General features: G+C 34.8%; 6 protein-coding genes across 6 annotated transcripts; 3 read left to right on the top strand and 3 right to left on the bottom strand.

Moving 5' to 3' along the window:
- Positions 1 to 746: 746 nt before the first annotated feature.
- Positions 747 to 1,025, top strand: MONOS_16436c2 (uncharacterized protein; the record flags this gene model as incomplete). The annotated part of the gene is made up of 1 exon (XM_067869345.1): positions 747 to 1,025. The coding sequence occupies one exon, from the start codon at positions 747 to 749 to the stop codon at positions 1,023 to 1,025; it is 279 nt and encodes a 92-aa protein (XP_067726996.1).
- Positions 1,026 to 1,958: 933 nt separating this feature from the next.
- MONOS_17618 (uncharacterized protein) lies at positions 1,959 to 2,180 on the bottom strand (the record flags this gene model as incomplete). The annotated part of the gene is made up of 1 exon (XM_067870554.1): positions 1,959 to 2,180. The coding sequence occupies one exon, from the start codon at positions 2,178 to 2,180 to the stop codon at positions 1,959 to 1,961; it is 222 nt and encodes a 73-aa protein (XP_067726995.1).
- Positions 2,181 to 9,030: 6,850 nt separating this feature from the next.
- On the bottom strand, positions 9,031 to 9,309 carry MONOS_16436c1 (uncharacterized protein; the record flags this gene model as incomplete). Its single annotated transcript, XM_067869344.1, has 1 exon — positions 9,031 to 9,309. One exon carries the CDS (start codon positions 9,307 to 9,309, stop codon positions 9,031 to 9,033), a length of 279 nt encoding a protein of 92 aa, XP_067726994.1.
- Positions 9,310 to 10,569: 1,260 nt separating this feature from the next.
- Positions 10,570 to 12,346, bottom strand: MONOS_11114 (putative endopeptidase). Its single transcript, XM_067863621.1, has one exon. It carries the CDS (start codon positions 12,319 to 12,321, stop codon positions 10,750 to 10,752), a length of 1,572 nt encoding a protein of 523 aa, XP_067726993.1. The 5' UTR covers positions 12,322 to 12,346; the 3' UTR covers positions 10,570 to 10,749.
- Positions 12,347 to 13,480: 1,134 nt separating this feature from the next.
- Positions 13,481 to 14,765, top strand: MONOS_11116 (uncharacterized protein). Its single transcript, XM_067863622.1, has one exon. The coding sequence runs from the start codon at positions 13,509 to 13,511 to the stop codon at positions 14,517 to 14,519; it is 1,011 nt and encodes a 336-aa protein (XP_067726992.1). The 5' UTR covers positions 13,481 to 13,508; the 3' UTR covers positions 14,520 to 14,765.
- Positions 14,766 to 16,302: 1,537 nt separating this feature from the next.
- MONOS_11117 (putative Ubiquitin carboxyl-terminal hydrolase) lies at positions 16,303 to 18,474 on the top strand (the record flags this gene model as incomplete). Its single annotated transcript, XM_067863623.1, has 1 exon — positions 16,303 to 18,474. The coding sequence occupies one exon, from the start codon at positions 16,303 to 16,305 to the stop codon at positions 18,472 to 18,474; it is 2,172 nt and encodes a 723-aa protein (XP_067726991.1).
- Between the last annotated feature and the right edge of the window lie 292 nt (positions 18,475 to 18,766).

Genomic DNA, 18,766 nt, shown 5'->3' with positions numbered 1-18,766 from the left:
ATTCAAAAAATAATCTCTTGCATGACCCATCTTAAATTTGTCAAATTTCATCGTTTGACTTTCGAAAGAATAACACAATAAATTCTGTCAAATTTCGAAAGAGATTTATTGAAATGATTATTTCATCAAATATAGATTCAAGCAATATATGTATATTTTCCGGATTCCAAATAGAACAATTACTGCTTTTGAAGGATTTATTTTGTTGAAAAGCATGGAGAAATCGTTCGTTATCCCCAAAAGGATATATTGCAATCAACACAAGTTATGGAATTGGAATTCTTCATAACTATCCATTTACTAACACGTCATCGTTCAGTAATGAAAGATTGATTTCTTCATTTTCTTCTTTCAAGCCAGTTCCTGCAAGTTGCATAACAGAATAATTGCCTTTTTGTTTTGCTTTTTTTTTTCAAAGGATATTTGAGAGAATGTGTGGAAGAAGAGTTTAAATCAACAACACTGAGATTGTTTGAGAATTGGAGAAGAAGAAAAAAGAAGAGGAGGAAGAAGAGGTGGAAGAAGGGAAAGAAAGTGAAAAGCTATCTTCAACATATACCTGAGCAGCCTGAGCATCATTGAAGCTCTGAAATTATTTCTCCGAACCGATGAGCGGAGATACTTCGAGAAGAAATGTGGATCAACGAGATCAATGGAAAGCGAGATAGCTGGTGTGGGAGAATAAGCTGCAACTAAAGAAAGATGTCGGATGGGATAATTGGACGAATTTTTTGAGGAAAGTGGAAATGGATCAGTTCAATGCTCTGTTGGACAAGTCTTGCGTGATTGTTGATCTGTCGGTGATGTGGCTGCAGTCGAAGAATATTGCAAAAGAAGAGAACGCACAGAGAATCTCAGCAAAGAAAAACTCCGATACAAAAGAGACACTGATGAAACTGAAGGTTATGCTGCATGAGCTGGATAGTTCTTTGGCAATCGAAATGGAGCAGATTCTGTCACTAGAGGGGAAGCACAGGAGAGCAAGAACGTACTGTGAAGGCGCGCGTTCTGCCAGCAGCAGTTAGGTGAATCTGTTGCACACTCAGTTATGGTGATAAGACAGGGAAGGAAAATTGTTGCAGATGTTGTGTAGCTATCAATGGGAATCGAGAGAGGAAGTATCAACAGAGAAAGAGATATAACTTGGCGGAGAGAGAGAGGGAGATGCTGAAGGAGAGCTTTAATGTGGAAGATGGCAGAATATATACAAATGGCGAATGCTAAATGATGAATCGGTAACAACAGCAGCAGCCAAAACGGTAATGGCAGCGGTTACGGAAGAAGTTGATGAATTTGAGTGGTTTGCGACGATGGGAATGAGGAGAAAGATGAAAAGGAGAACGAGGAACAAACGGAGGATATGGAGGAGCATGCGAGGAGCATGTGGAGAGGGATGCAGTGTGGATGTTACGATGGTGGAAGAGAGCCAATGCAAGGGACGATTGTGGGTTTCTCACTGATCATAGTAAATATGCAAAGGAATGCTGAGTTTGTATATCAGCCAAAATGAAACATGGGGAATATGTGGATTGTAGACTCCACACACCGCAAGCAACATCAGCAGCAACATTATCCTTTCTCTTCTCGGAAACAAACACAAACACAAGCACCAACGTGAATGCAGCAGTCACCAAGGCTACCCCATGCATGTCAGGGAGCATTGATAAACCCTGGGTTCTTCACACACGAAAATGGAATTGACAACCATTTCTTGACTTCATCATGTTCATCGTCACCATCATCCTCTTCTATTTTTTCTTACGCTTCCACTTCCTTCACCACCACTTCCTTCTCCTCCTCCTCTTCTTCTTCTTCTTCAAACGAAAATAATGCTCTTCGAATACTCCATTTTCTTCTCCTTTTTAAAATAGAATGATCGAACAACATAAAGTCCTATAAACGCTAATTTGCTTCTTCAACACACGCATTACAATTTTTCCTTCTCTCTGCATTTCTTTCTATGGAAACACCACCGCCTCCCGCTTCGCATACATCGCTCTCCTCCACTTCTTCTGCCTCTCCTTCTCAAACACTCCACTCACACTCCAATCTGTCCTTTCCTTCTTCTCTCTTTCGTCCACACCGTCTGTAAAAGTGGCTTCTCGAACATCCGAAAGCAGATTCCAGCCATCTTTCAGCTGAGTGCTGAAAATATGGAAGCGTTTATAATCATTTTTCATTGTTTTGTGCTTCTAAAGATAATTCTACATCTAGCGCTTGTCGAAATAGAGAAGAGAACAATGCACATGCTTTTGGAAGCAGCACCAGCTCGTTTGATGACCTCACCTTGTTGAATTCTGCAGGAACGTCGTATGCAATTAAGGAGATTGCGCTGCTTGAAGGCGAAAAAAGGGAAAATGCCCATCGGGAGAGAAATGGTTAGAACAAGAGAAGAGATAGGTGGAATTATGATTATTGACTGAAGAAAGGAAAATCATTTTCATTTTGAAAAAATATGAGGTGTCACATTAAAAATTCGCATGTTTATTTTAAAAAAGAAATGAAAATGATCTGAAAAAGATTCTTTCACAATATCACATTTTTAACAAACAGTTCTAAACTCAATTGATAAGATCTGACGTTTTTCCCCAACTGCTTTGCAATCCCTTGAAAATAATCGATTTCTTAAAAATTCGCTGAACAGAAATTGGATTGGACCATTTAAAAATGTTGAAAATATATTGAAGATATCACTTTCTTAGAAAATATTGAGTAAGGATTATTTGAAACGTCATCAATCATGCATTTATCCATTTCATTTTTTCAAAAGTTGAAAATACGACAACAAACAAAGTTTAATAAGCTCTTTTTTTCTTGACCGAACAAGTTTAATCAAGATTCTCTGATGCTGTAAATCAGTCGAAAATATCAATAGTTGAACACTGTAATAAATATTCTGCGAAATGCATTATTTTCTATACTTAAACATTAAAATAAACTCCGTTCACTGGCTGAAAAGAACTCGTGCGATTCGCATCATCATCGGTATGTCCCTCCTTCGCTTCACAAAAATTATTATTTGTTAACTGCACAATTATTATCTTTCTCTAATGAATTCCTTCGTATTTGATGTTCATTTTTTCATGATAATGAATATCTTCTTTTAAACAAAACAATTTATCAAAATTTATTCTTTCTTGTAAGTCGAATATCTTTTCACCATTGCTTACAGCTTTGAGCATTTCATTCAATTTTCAGAGCATGAATGAATTTGAAATTTCCACGATTATCTAATCAATGCTCAAAATATCTCTATTTATCGAATCCGAGAAACCAATATTTTGTTTTGCAATAAGAATTGACAAGTGACTTGACAGTGACGAAAGTGACAAATTTTTGGAAAGTGACGAAAGATCTGAAAAAGTGACGATCAAAAAAATCATTAACTGACTTGATCAAAAATCTTATCCAAAATTAAAAATTGATATCCAAGTTTGAAAAAAAACTTTTTTTTCAAATTTAAAATAAATATTTTTTAAAAAGGACCACAAAACTTAATTTTCTGTATGGGCAAGCCAGCAGAAAAATAGAACTTTTGATTAAATCAAAGAGTGACAAAGTAATTATCAATTTGTCAGTCACTAAAGAAAAAAAGACTCGTCACTGGCAGGGTGACGAGGAGGTTTAGTTTGCATATTTAACTTTTATATTTTCTTTTATAAATTATACGAAAACACAAAATTCTTCTTTTTAGTGGATGAATCGCAAATCCTTTCTAAAAAGTTTTCGCTTGGGTTCTGCGCTGGAGAAGAAATCAGTTTGCATCATGTGGATTTTCGATTAATCATAAAATTGATGGTTTGTACTGAGCGGATTATTTAAATGTTTGTTATTATCATTTTTTATTGTATCAACAATACTTTTGAAACAAAGCATTGCACTATAATGAATGGAAATAGAAAATCGAAGTATTGAATGGATTGATAGAAACAATATATGAATATGGATTTGTTTTTTTTTTCCCACAGAAGAATTGTTCGATAAAATACATAAAATGATTGAAGAAGAGAAAATGACGTTGGGGAATGTTATTCTGTTACTGAAGCGTATTGGGCTTTGCAAAGCGTTGAAAGGATTTTTTTATTTCTTTTTTTGATAATTCATTGATGCCAAAAGATTTGAGAAGATAATTACTGACGAAAATGAGAAGAAAGAAGAAAAGAATGAAAAACTTTTAGCTGATCTTTCGAATTCCTCGTTTTTCTATTCATTGGATTACCATCTAAATTATTTTCAATTGACATAATCTACCTTATGAAAGCTGCATCGAACAAAGAGGAAAGCTATACAGTTCAGAAAGATGTGGAAGTTGCATTAACAGAATCGAAATGATTGGAGTTTATGTATGAACATTTCTGTTTCATTTTTGTAATGTTTGCTTTTTTTTCCTTATTTCTGACTAGGAAATGAAACAAGAAGATCTTTTGATAACAAGCAACAAAAAAAGTCTGGATTTTTGACCTTTCTGTTTGGGCCTTTCAATTCCTCCGATTATCCAATTTTGCCTTTTTGTTCTTCCTCTATTGCATTTTCTTTTTGGAAATATTGCTTCGTCTATTTCAACTTCAGTTCCTTTTCCTTCAGTTATTCGTGGATTTTCCTGATAAAATTTAGATATACATTTCCGAAAAGAATCATAAACGTGTATCACAGAGGTGCTTGATTTGCCGCATATAAAACTGCAATGTGTTTCAAAATCCCAACCCAAAAACAAAGAGCCATAAAACATATGTCACGAATTTTATATCTAAATCTCTCAAAATTTGTATTTTTTGAAATTTTGATTTGTTTGTGCTTGCAACGAAAGCGGCTTGTTTCATTTTCGTAAATGTACATTATCATGTTTTTTTGACATTTCCAGCAATAACGATCTTTATCCAGCTCATTGCACTCAATCTACCACTGAACTGTTTCTTTTTCAGATCTGAATATTTTAAACAATTTTTTAATTTGCTTTTGGCTTTCTGTTTTCGTTGGCATAATATTTACAAAAATTGTTTAAAAAGGTGTTCAATAATTTTTTATTATTTGATCAATCAGTATATACAAAAATGTCAATCATTAATATAGATATAAATTTGCATATTTTAATGAATTGTTAAAAAATTCATCAAAATACGACAAAACATATAAAACTAATTACAACATAATTCCAAAAGCAACAAATAAAAAATAAGTTAATTCAAATAAGAATCATTTAAATTTTTAATAGGTAACTCTATATAAAATATACAATATATAACATATAAACATAATTCATTAAATATAGCCATTCAATTAACATCTTCCATTTTTCTTGTTTCATTCTCTTTGTCTGCCATTTCTCTTGCTTCAATTTTCATTTCTGCAGCTTCCGCTGCTTTCTTCTTCTTCTCAGCCACTACTGCTGATTAATTCATTTTGCTCTTCCCAATTCTTATTTTCATCTCTTCCAATCCACACACTTTGACAGTTCTTCCAATTCTCTTGGTGCTTCTCTTCCAAAATGCAGATTATTCACAATTAAACCTTCCAATCTATTATCATTGAAGAATCTGCTCATTAAATATTGCCAAGCAGACTGATAGGCCAATCGTGAAAGATTTCTGTGTTTCTGCTGATGTTTGATGATTTCCGCAATTTCCTTCAAATATTCTTCTTGTTTCATTTCCTAGTCAGAAATAAGGAAAAAAAAGCAAACATTACAAAAATGAAACAGAAATGTTCATACATAAACTCCAATCATTTCGATTCTGTTAATGCAACTTCCACATCTTTCTGAACTGTATAGCTTTCCTCTTTGTTCGATGCAGCTTTCATAAGGTAGATTATGTCAATTGAAAATAATTTAGATGGTAATCCAATGAATAGAAAAACGAGGAATTCGAAAGATCAGCTAAAAGTTTTTCATTCTTTTCTTCTTTCTTCTCATTTTCGTCAGTAATTATCTTCTCAAATCTTTTGGCATCAATGAATTATCAAAAAAAGAAATAAAAAAATCCTTTCAACGCTTTGCAAAGCCCAATACGCTTCAGTAACAGAATAACATTCCCCAACGTCATTTTCTCTTCTTCAATCATTTTATGTATTTTATCGAACAATTCTTCTGTGGGAAAAAAAAAACAAATCCATATTCATATATTGTTTCTATCAATCCATTCAATACTTCGATTTTCTATTTCCATTCATTATAGTGCAATGCTTTGTTTCAAAAGTATTGTTGATACAATAAAAAATGATAATAACAAACATTTAAATAATCCGCTCAGTACAAACCATCAATTTTATGATTAATCGAAAATCCACATGATGCAAACTGATTTCTTCTCCAGCGCAGAACCCAAGCGAAAACTTTTTAGAAAGGATTTGCGATTCATCCACTAAAAAGAAGAATTTTGTGTTTTCGTATAATTTATAAAAGAAAATATAAAAGTTAAATATGCAAACTAAACCTCCTCGTCACCCTGCCAGTGACGAGTCTTTTTTTCTTTAGTGACTGACAAATTGATAATTACTTTGTCACTCTTTGATTTAATCAAAAGTTCTATTTTTCTGCTGGCTTGCCCATACAGAAAATTAAGTTTTGTGGTCCTTTTTAAAAAATATTTATTTTAAATTTGAAAAAAAAAGTTTTTTTTCAAACTTGGATATCAATTTTTAATTTTGGATAAGATTTTTGATCAAGTCAGTTAATGATTTTTTTGATCGTCACTTTTTCAGATCTTTCGTCACTTTCCAAAAATTTGTCACTTTCGTCACTGTCAAGTCACTTGTCAATTCTTATTGCAAAACAAAATATTGGTTTCTCGGATTCGATAAATAGAGATATTTTGAGCATTGATTAGATAATCGTGGAAATTTCAAATTCATTCATGCTCTGAAAATTGAATGAAATGCTCAAAGCTGTAAGCAATGGTGAAAAGATATTCGACTTACAAGAAAGAATAAATTTTGATAAATTGTTTTGTTTAAAAGAAGATATTCATTATCATGAAAAAATGAACATCAAATACGAAGGAATTCATTAGAGAAAGATAATAATTGTGCAGTTAACAAATAATAATTTTTGTGAAGCGAAGGAGGGACATACCGATGATGATGCGAATCGCACGAGTTCTTTTCAGCCAGTGAACGGAGTTTATTTTAATGTTTAAGTATAGAAAATAATGCATTTCGCAGAATATTTATTACAGTGTTCAACTATTGATATTTTCGACTGATTTACAGCATCAGAGAATCTTGATTAAACTTGTTCGGTCAAGAAAAAAAGAGCTTATTAAACTTTGTTTGTTGTCGTATTTTCAACTTTTGAAAAAATGAAATGGATAAATGCATGATTGATGACGTTTCAAATAATCCTTACTCAATATTTTCTAAGAAAGTGATATCTTCAATATATTTTCAACATTTTTAAATGGTCCAATCCAATTTCTGTTCAGCGAATTTTTAAGAAATCGATTATTTTCAAGGGATTGCAAAGCAGTTGGGGAAAAACGTCAGATCTTATCAATTGAGTTTAGAACTGTTTGTTAAAAATGTGATATTGTGAAAGAATCTTTTTTCAGATCATTTTCATTTCTTTTTTAAAATAAACATGCGAATTTTTAATGTGACACCTCATATTTTTTCAAAATGAAAATGATTTTCCTTTCTTCAGTCAATAATCATAATTCCACCTATCTCTTCTCTTGTTCTAACCATTTCTCTCCCGATGGGCATTTTCCCTTTTTTCGCCTTCAAGCAGCGCAATCTCCTTAATTGCATACGACGTTCCTGCAGAATTCAACAAGGTGAGGTCATCAAACGAGCTGGTGCTGCTTCCAAAAGCATGTGCATTGTTCTCTTCTCTATTTCGACAAGCGCTAGATGTAGAATTATCTTTAGAAGCACAAAACAATGAAAAATGATTATAAACGCTTCCATATTTTCAGCACTCAGCTGAAAGATGGCTGGAATCTGCTTTCGGATGTTCGAGAAGCCACTTTTACAGACGGTGTGGACGAAAGAGAGAAGAAGGAAAGGACAGATTGGAGTGTGAGTGGAGTGTTTGAGAAGGAGAGGCAGAAGAAGTGGAGGAGAGCGATGTATGCGAAGCGGGAGGCGGTGGTGTTTCCATAGAAAGAAATGCAGAGAGAAGGAAAAATTGTAATGCGTGTGTTGAAGAAGCAAATTAGCGTTTATAGGACTTTATGTTGTTCGATCATTCTATTTTAAAAAGGAGAAGAAAATGGAGTATTCGAAGAGCATTATTTTCGTTTGAAGAAGAAGAAGAAGAGGAGGAGGAGAAGGAAGTGGTGGTGAAGGAAGTGGAAGCGTAAGAAAAAATAGAAGAGGATGATGGTGACGATGAACATGATGAAGTCAAGAAATGGTTGTCAATTCCATTTTCGTGTGTGAAGAACCCAGGGTTTATCAATGCTCCCTGACATGCATGGGGTAGCCTTGGTGACTGCTGCATTCACGTTGGTGCTTGTGTTTGTGTTTGTTTCCGAGAAGAGAAAGGATAATGTTGCTGCTGATGTTGCTTGCGGTGTGTGGAGTCTACAATCCACATATTCCCCATGTTTCATTTTGGCTGATATACAAACTCAGCATTCCTTTGCATATTTACTATGATCAGTGAGAAACCCACAATCGTCCCTTGCATTGGCTCTCTTCCACCATCGTAACATCCACACTGCATCCCTCTCCACATGCTCCTCGCATGCTCCTCCATATCCTCCGTTTGTTCCTCGTTCTCCTTTTCATCTTTCTCCTCATTCCCATCGTCGCAAACCACTCAAATTCATCAACTTCTTCCGTAACCGCTGCCATTACCGTTTTGGCTGCTGCTGTTGTTACCGATTCATCATTTAGCATTCGCCATTTGTATATATTCTGCCATCTTCCACATTAAAGCTCTCCTTCAGCATCTCCCTCTCTCTCTCCGCCAAGTTATATCTCTTTCTCTGTTGATACTTCCTCTCTCGATTCCCATTGATAGCTACACAACATCTGCAACAATTTTCCTTCCCTGTCTTATCACCATAACTGAGTGTGCAACAGATTCACCTAACTGCTGCTGGCAGAACGCGCGCCTTCACAGTACGTTCTTGCTCTCCTGTGCTTCCCCTCTAGTGACAGAATCTGCTCCATTTCGATTGCCAAAGAACTATCCAGCTCATGCAGCATAACCTTCAGTTTCATCAGTGTCTCTTTTGTATCGGAGTTTTTCTTTGCTGAGATTCTCTGTGCGTTCTCTTCTTTTGCAATATTCTTCGACTGCAGCCACATCACCGACAGATCAACAATCACGCAAGACTTGTCCAACAGAGCATTGAACTGATCCATTTCCACTTTCCTCAAAAAATTCGTCCAATTATCCCATCCGACATCTTTCTTTAGTTGCAGCTTATTCTCCCACACCAGCTATCTCGCTTTCCATTGATCTCGTTGATCCACATTTCTTCTCGAAGTATCTCCGCTCATCGGTTCGGAGAAATAATTTCAGAGCTTCAATGATGCTCAGGCTGCTCAGGTATATGTTGAAGATAGCTTTTCACTTTCTTTCCCTTCTTCCACCTCTTCTTCCTCCTCTTCTTTTTTCTTCTTCTCCAATTCTCAAACAATCTCAGTGTTGTTGATTTAAACTCTTCTTCCACACATTCTCTCAAATATCCTTTGAAAAAAAAAAGCAAAACAAAAAGGCAATTATTCTGTTATGCAACTTGCAGGAACTGGCTTGAAAGAAGAAAATGAAGAAATCAATCTTTCATTACTGAACGATGACGTGTTAGTAAATGGATAGTTATGAAGAATTCCAATTCCATAACTTGTGTTGATTGCAATATATCCTTTTGGGGATAACGAACGATTTCTCCATGCTTTTCAACAAAATAAATCCTTCAAAAGCAGTAATTGTTCTATTTGGAATCCGGAAAATATACATATATTGCTTGAATCTATATTTGATGAAATAATCATTTCAATAAATCTCTTTCGAAATTTGACAGAATTTATTGTGTTATTCTTTCGAAAGTCAAACGATGAAATTTGACAAATTTAAGATGGGTCATGCAAGAGATTATTTTTTGAATATTTCGAGAATAATAACACGAATCATTTTTATGTTATTATGCCACTCAATCAATCAATTTTTTAACCAGAAAAAAAAAAAAAAAAAAAAAAAAGTGACGAAGTGACTGACGAATAATTTTGTATTTCGGGGTGACGCAGAGGTTTAATGCAAACAACAGGGTTCATCAACATTTGCGAACTCTATAAATAAATATCTCACCGGAACAATATCAGCTCATGATCGCACCCATTATTTTTTTATTTTTAACATTTTCAAAACTGAACATGACAGACGAAGTTTCGCTAAATAACAATAATTTTAAAATAATTAAAAAAAGAGTGCTTTTCATGTCCTCTTTGAATTTTTGCTCAACTCGTCTGTCAATCAGATAATATCTCGCCTATTTTTTCAAAACTTAACGTGAAAGTTGTCTTTCTCAATTAATATTTGGAACATTCTTTTATTTTAAAGAGATATATTTTTGATTTCTTATTTAAATTCGCAACAATCAAAATATTTGTTTAAAAACAAAATTTTTTCATCTCTAAAAACTCTTTGTTTTCAAAAATAAAAAGATAAGAAAAGGATAAATGAAAATAAACTTAAAAAAAATATATATATAAAATTGATGTAGAGAAATCTCTAAGTATATATATATATATATATTTCCTAAAAGGCCTATTTACAATTTATTTCATTGATGAATTTCTATTTTAAAAAATGTTCACAGCTTTATTGAAGTAACCTCTTCTTGACTCCAATCCGTTATATCCACCATTAACTCTTTTTGTAACCTGCTCAACAGATGGGTTATTGTCACATAATGCGTTCATCTTATTTTTGTGCCACCAAAATCCAGCAGAGGACCATGGATAATGCTCAGCAACATAGTCAACACCATTCATTACGTTCTGATCACCAATGAAGTCGGCAAAGGCCTGATAATTGTATCTTCCTGTCAATTGAATATACCCACCTCCCTTGTATTTAGGCCCATCTCCTGGCTGCGTGTTGCCAAGAGATTTTCTTCCTTCGTATGCCTTTCCGGAAGCCAGCTCTTTCGTGTATCTTCCGCATGCTGATTCGTGTGAGCATTGAGACAAGAAGTGGCACAGTCTCAGATGAGTATTAATGCTGAATCTTGACAAGCAGCTGTTCAAATCGCTCATTCTGCAAGTGCTTGGATTCCATCCTAATCTTTTCATCTGATCATCTGTCACTCCTCCTTCCACAGGCACGTCTGGCTCTGGCTTTGGATCTGGAACAGGAACGGGCTTTGGTGAAGGCTTGGGAGGCTGAGGCTGAGGCTTTGGCTTTGGCTTTGGTGGTTCAGGTTTTGGGCCATTTCCTGGAACTTTCAATTTCTGTCCAACATATATCAAATTTGGATTTTTAATGTTGTTCAAAGAACATAATGTTTGAACGGATGTTCCGTATCTTTTAGCAATACCAGATAATGTATCTCCCGATTTTACTGTATAAATAATGTAATTAACATCTGGCGTTGGTTTAGGGGTTGGTTTAGGGGTTGGTTTAGGGGTTGGTTTAGGGGTTGGTTTTGGAGTTGGTTTTGGAGTTGGCTTTGGAGTTGGCTTTGGCCTGGGTGTTGGCTTTGGGGTGGGCTTTGGGGTGGGCTTTGGAGTTGGCTTTGGTTTTGGAGTTGGTTTTGGAGTTGGTTTTGGTGTCGGCTTTGGCTTCGGCTTTGGAGGTTGAGGCTTTGGTTTTGGTGTCGGTTTTGGCTTCGGCTTTGGAGGTTGAGGCTTTGGTTTTGGTGTAGGCTTTGGCTTTGGCTTTGGAGTTGGCTTTGGCTTTGGAGTTGGCTTTGGTTTGGGAGTTGGCTTTGGTTTTGGTGTCGGCTTTGGTTTTGGTGTCGGCTTTGGTTTTGGTGTCGGCTTTGGTTTTGGTGTCGGCTTAGGCTTAGGCTTTGGAGATGGCTTTGGCTTTGGCTTAGGCTTTGGGGATGGTTTGGGCCTCTTTGCACCATCAATATCTTCTTCTTCTTCAAGATCAACCTCGTTATTCGCAAAAGAATCGCCTCCAATTTCATAAAAATCTACCTCATCTATCATTTCATCTGCTTCTTCGTCGTCACTATATTCACTTTCCATTTCTTGAAGAGTATCATCATAAAATCTTTCATCAAAATCAAAAGCTGGTTCATCATGGAAAATGATCTGCTCCGAATTTATATCTGTACCATTTGCTTTATAATCATCTATTTCTTGTTCAAAATCTACGAATTCTTCGGCAAATGCCGAGATTAAAAATATGCTCCAAAGAATCATAAAAACAATTGATCAAATATGCCATTTATTATATCTGAATTTATTCTGATTATTTGGATTATTTAAGTTTCTATTTTTGATTTATTATTAAAAGGCATTTTATCAAAGAATAAAAAAATCAATGCTTAAAACATTCAAAATACATGAACGAAATAAAACAAAAATTAAAAAAATATTTTTTGTTGAATTGAAAAATAAGGAATAACAAAGTTATCACTTGGTTGTTGTTTTCAAAAAAGAAAACGAAAAGAACCAAAGAAAGAAAACTTTTGTATAACTTCATTTTTGATCTTGTGAGCATGACTTTTTTCAATTATTATTTTGTATTTTTAAGCCTTAATGATATAACATCCATTAGACAGTTTACACACAAAAAAAATCTCTCTTCATAAACTTGTAGTTGATATTTCATAATTAAATGGAACTTATATAAATTAACTTTCAAACCAACAAATTACATTACCAAATAAAAAACTTCTGAAAAGAAAGCCACATTAACGAAATTCTTTGTTTCTGAATATAAGCTTTTTCATTTGGTAACATTTCTATTTGAACAAACTTCTATTTCTCAAGAAATTAAAATTGCAACTTCCACGCGAATTTGTAATCTGTTTAATCTTGCAGAAGCACAGACAAAGAAAATTCATTTATCAATTGAGCAACCTCATAAATATCAAAATATGAATCATTTAAATTATTAATATTTCGGACTTTGAAGGAAATCCAAAATAATTATTCTAATCCACACATAATTTATTTCAATTAAGGATGTTTCAACAACCAAGAATGCACATTCAAAATTTCAACACTTATTTTCTCTTTAAGATTATTTGGCAGTTTACCATTCGGTCACTTATAAAATGAAAGTTCCGAGAGATTATTCTACCACTTTAATATTGGAAAACTATATTTTTATTTCTCCTTGTGTTTCTTTATGTCTTAAATCAAAAGATATAAATACACAAGAATTTTCCTTGTACGAATTAATTTTTAAAAAAATCTTGGTCTGCTTTTACACATGTTTATCAATGTAATTATTGTGGGACGTTTTTTTCGTTGATGCCTGAACCACATGATATTTTATGAGCATACGCTCCAAAACCATTGCGAAGTACAAAGCATACCACCATTTTTTAAAATTGATGTTCAAGTTATGGCTAAGATCCATTTAGTTGGATATTTGTCAAATGTTTGCACAACAATGGGAAGAGACTTTGAGAAGAAAGTACAAAAAGAGACTTGGGGATGAGATAAAGCCCAAACACATTGCAAAGGCAATTAAAAAGTGCGGAAAAGAAATATCAGATCAAGATGCGGAGACGATGCACAGATTGTTGACTCTTCAAGATAAGAAAATTGCAGAAGATGACTTTGTTGGAACGTGTATGTATTATCTTACAATGGGAACCGTTCCAACTCCCGATGCAGCGATGAAAGGTTTCATGGGAACAATGCCAGGATTTTCAATGTCAGCAGGACCAACTCCAGGAGGAGGCTCTCAAGTTTCTATGGGAGGCTTTATGGGGATGCCTGGGATGAGCGTTTCTGCTGGACCAACTCCAGGAGGAGGTTCACAGGTTTCTATGGGAGGCTTTATGGGGATGCCTGGAATGAGCTTCACAATGACTCCTCCAACTGGAGGACCGTCATTTGGCTGGGGTGCTCCACCATCTGCGCCATCTGGACCGTCTGGACCAGGTTGGGGTGCGCCTCCATCTGGACCTTCAGGACCTGGTTGGGGGGCTCCACCGTCTGGCCCTTCAGGACCTGGTTGGGGAGCACCTCCTTCTGGTCCACCTTCTCACGGATGGGGACCTGCTCCTGGATCAGGAGGATGGGGCTCTGAACACGAAAGCCATCATGACAGTTTTGGTCATAGCGATTTTGGATCAGAAAAAAAGAAAAGTCAAGGATTTGGTTTTAAGATTTCACCGTTTCATCCAAAGAAGAAGATTAGTGACAGCGAAAGAGAACGTCTTCGTCACCAACTTAATTTCTTTGATAATCCACATCCAGATGATCCATCGAAGCCATATGAAGTATCTCATCTCAGACACGCATTGGTGCATCTTCCTTGTTCAACTCCTTCTAATGACGAACTTAAAAAAGTGCTTGACCAAATACCAAAGAACCCAGATGGAACTATTGACAAGGACTTCTACATTGAGTGCATGATTGATTATTCTCTCTCTGTTTAGAATTGTTTTAAATGGTTGATATTTGTTTGGCATATCTGTTTAATCATTTGTTTTATTTTTCATTGTCAATCGAGTTTGTTTGTTGTATCATTTTTTGTAATTTATAATGACTGTGAATTTGAAATAGAGGATATTGTTTTGGAAAGTTATTGTTTGAAAGAATTGTGATAAACATTATCAATTTTTGTTTTTTTTTTTAACAAAAATATTCAAAACTTGAATAACAAAGGGAAATTGACATCTTGGGGATGATGCATTTTTGTTGAAATTGAATTGAATAATGAATAACTTTGGGAAAGATGGGAATTCATTACATTTAGTGAGAATTTTGTGAAACAGAACACTTATTAACGAAATATTTAGAATTTTTAAATAAATTTATTTTGAAAGTGATGAAAATTTTCTTCATTTTTTGTTTCTGATCAAATTTGATCATCAAAATAAAAAATTGAAAGCTAAAAGAGAGAATTTGGAGGCTTATTACAAACAAATGTATTTTGATAAAGTTGCTCGTATTAATGTAGTTGATAGTAAAACAAAAAGGATCATTTTTATCCCGGCAACTCAATCTGATCGTTCATCTGCTAGTATTGGCTCAAATTACGAAGAATCTCAACCATGTTCATTTGAAAGTCATCCATTGACTTTATACAAATGGAATGATTTGGGCATTTCCTCAAATCATTTTCAATTGACGCAGGAACAACAAAGTCCATTTGATCGGCTTTTTCTTAAGCCTTCGGTTGTTCTTTTCGAAGGCAATAAGTTAAAATCGTTTTTTCAATGGAATAATCCATTGCCCATGGGTGGAGGACTTGTGAACCTTGGAAATTCCTGCTATATTTCAGCAACATTCCAATGTCTAATTTCAACTCCTCCTTTTGTAAATTGGCTTTTTAGTAAGAATCATTCCTCAAAATGTTTGCAATTATTTTGTACAATTTTTCACATTGAAAAAATTTCTTGTTCATTTCATTTTTCGATAGGTGCGAGGGAAAGCTTCTGCATTTTGTGTGAAATGGAGGATTTATTCCGAAGTATGATTAAATCTGTTGGTTCGAGCTTACGCCCCACAAAAATTGTGAGAAATATATCAAAAATTAATTCTGATTTCCACTTTGGATCAAATGAAGATGTTTTTGAGTTTTTATTAGGAGTACTTCAATGTGCTCATTTAAGGTGCTTACCAAACATTCAACATAGAATTCCACTTCGGATCGAGTCAACAACAGTTATCCATCAAATTTTTGGTGGATATTTTATGTCTTGTGTTTCTTGTGCTGAATGCGGAGTTGTATCAAACTCTTTTGATCCATTTTTGAGTATTTCTCTAGACATTGTATGAATAATTATATATATATATATATATATATATATATATTTAATTTTTTATTTATTTTTTTTATTTTTTTATTTATTTTTTTTTATTTTTTTATTTTTTTATTTTATTTTATTTTATTTTATTTTATTTTATTTTATTTTATTTTGGACTTTTTTTCTAAAAAATATTAATTTTTATTCGTAAAATTTTGATTTTTGATTTAACAAATAATTTTTCTGTATTTTAATTTTCAAACTGGAAAACTTTCTATTTTTTAAAATTATTGTTTATAAAATATTTTGCACAGGAAAATTGCCGCACACTTGAAGAAGCTTTTGATAGATTCACTTTTAAAGACTTTTTGGAACAAGACAATAAATTTTTATGTTCAAAGTTTGAAATTAAATTATTATTTTTCTGACTCAGTGGAAAATATTTCGATTATTCGTTTGATTTTGTTTTATGTTGCACGCAAATGTCAGTTGTGGGAAATTGTGCTGTGCGCAGAAGCAACTGTCAATACGCGAAGCTCCAAGAATTCTTATTGTTCATCTCAAAAGATGCAAAAGTGATGAAAATGGAAGATTGAGGGGAGGTGCAAAGCAAATATTTGGGCTGTCTGGCTCCTCATCCACGCCTTCCTCTTCTGCCTCAAACAAAATGAAGGCAAAGAAGGCAAAGAAGCCGATGAAGAAGGAGGAAAATGCATTCAACGAATCAGATTCGGAGAAAATTCAAGGAAAAATCGGACTAAAAGGTGAGCCGCAGAATGAAAGTGGGGAAAAGGAAGGAGGAAAAGGAGATGATGGTATGGCCTCGGAGAAATCGGAGAAACAGATCGGATTGAAATCGGGTTATTCGACAAATTCAAAGAAAACAACAAATAAAGAGCAACAAGAAAAACGATATGTGCAAAAAAAAATAGAAAAGTTTATATCTTTTCCTTTGGCACTCAACCTGCATCCTTATATGTCAACCACAATTTATGGAACATCACAGTCATCATCATCATCATCATCATCATCATCATCATCATCATCTGCAACAACTTCCTCCTCCTCTTCTTCCTCTTCTTCTTCTCGTTCATCACCTCAATACAATCTGTATGGAGTGATTGAGCACCAAGGCCACAGCGCAGAGAAAGGGCATTTCGTGAGCTATGTAAAGGCAGCAAACGGGATGTGGTATGAGGCAGACGACGAGGCAGTGAGGTGCATCAAACTCGACAAGGTGCTGAAAAGCCAGGCGTATGTTCTGTTTTACCAGCTGAAGGGCGAGAAGAAAGTGGTATATGACACGTTTGGGAAAGATGAGGAAAAGAAAAAGGAATATGAAAAATACGAGCAGTCACTGACGGAAGAACTGTCTGGATTGATGCAGTCAGATGATAATGATGAGTTATCTACTTCTGCTTCTTCTTCTTCTACTGCATCTGTTGAACAGAAAAGATCAAAGCAGACGAGCCAAGATGAAAAAGAGAAAGAAAGAGAATCAATCGAAAAGGGAGAAATAATAAGTGATATGAAAGCGAAAAAGACTAAACGAAACAGAGAAGAAATTGGAGCAGCAGATTCTGCTGAAGAAATCCAAATGAACAGAAAGAGAATGAAAATTGAAGCAGAAGAGACACACAACATCGAAGACGATGAATCAAAAGATGACATCAATTTGTCTGCTAAACAAAAACTCGAAATGGCCACATCAAATTTGACGAGTTCTCAATCGCTTTCTGAACTGCACAAATCCTCAATATCAGCACTCAAATCTAAATTTAATGCGAATGAAGAGGAGGATCAAGCAGATTCCGCTGTTCTTGTTGTAGATCACAGAAGAACACGGCAGAGAGAGAAAAAGAAGCTTCAGGGTCAACCACAAGGAAAGATTAAGGAGACAGGAAAAGAAGCAACAACTTTTGGAAGGAAGGATGCACAGTTACTATCAGAAAACACTTCGTTTGTACCATCTTTATCGAGTTGGGATTCGAATGAAGGAGGAAGACACGATGATAATGAAGAAGAAGAAGAAGAAGAAGAAGATGATGATGATGATGATGATGATGAAGGGATGAGAAATGACAGAAAGACAAAAACTAATTCCAAAGGCAAAAATTCAGCGAAAGACAACGCAACATCTTCTTCATTGATGGATGAAAGCATTGATTATTCAAGCGAAGTGAATAGCAGGCAACAACTGTCACTTCCACCAGAACTCACATTCCAAGAGCCTGAACGTGATGCTTATGACAAGGAATACGATTTGGGGAAAGTGGACAAAATTAAATCCAAAATAAGAGCAGAGAAAGAGAAGGAGAACGAAGATGAAGGCGGAAGAAGCGGAGAGCCGAAGAAAAATGTGTTTCAGAAATTGTATGAACAGCAAATGAGCAACAAGAAATCAGGAGGAAGGCCAGACAAGATGATGGGAAGAGGAGGATATCAGGGGATGCATTGGGGAAGAGGCGGAGGCGGAGGCGGAGAAAGAGGAAGAGGCAGAGGAGGTGGAAGAGGAGGTAGAGGAGGAGGTAAAGGTGGCAGAGGAGGCAGCAGAGGAGGCAGGGGAAGAGGTGGAGGAAGAGGAGGAAGAGGGCACGGAAGAGGAATGCATGGACATAATAATTATAGAGGAGCTTCTTGAAATCAAAAAAGAAGCAGGCTACAAAAGTATTAGAAATTCATTTATCAATAAAAACTGAAGAAAGAAATTGAAGTAGAATGACCAATTAAATTGCGGCTAAATCTTAAATGATAGAGACGTCCTTCGAGAATGTTGAAAGCACATTCTTGAAAAGAAAATGTGATTATAATTTGAAGAAGATATGTATTTAAAATATGAAACCATTTTTAAAGAGGTTGAACCTCAAAATACTTTTTCATTATTTATTGACGTTTTTTTAGCAAAAGCGTGAATGCTACGATTAACAAAGAAA

The sequence above is a fragment of the Monocercomonoides exilis genome (genome assembly GCF_001643675.1).
Source record: "Monocercomonoides exilis strain PA203 chromosome Unknown scaffold24-1337568, whole genome shotgun sequence".
In the NCBI taxonomy this organism is placed as follows: domain Eukaryota; phylum Preaxostyla; order Oxymonadida; family Polymastigidae; genus Monocercomonoides; species Monocercomonoides exilis.
The sequence above is the reverse complement of the archived record's forward strand: the minus strand, read 5'-3'. Positions and strand labels throughout refer to the sequence as shown.

What these genes read in the sequence shown, in the direction of transcription:
- MONOS_11114 (XM_067863621.1), bottom strand. Translation starts at nt 12,321, where the DNA reads ATGATTCTTTGGAGCATATTTTTAATCTCGGCATTTGCCGAAGAATTC.
- MONOS_11116 (XM_067863622.1), top strand. Translation starts at nt 13,509, where the DNA reads ATGTTTGCACAACAATGGGAAGAGACTTTGAGAAGAAAGTACAAAAAG.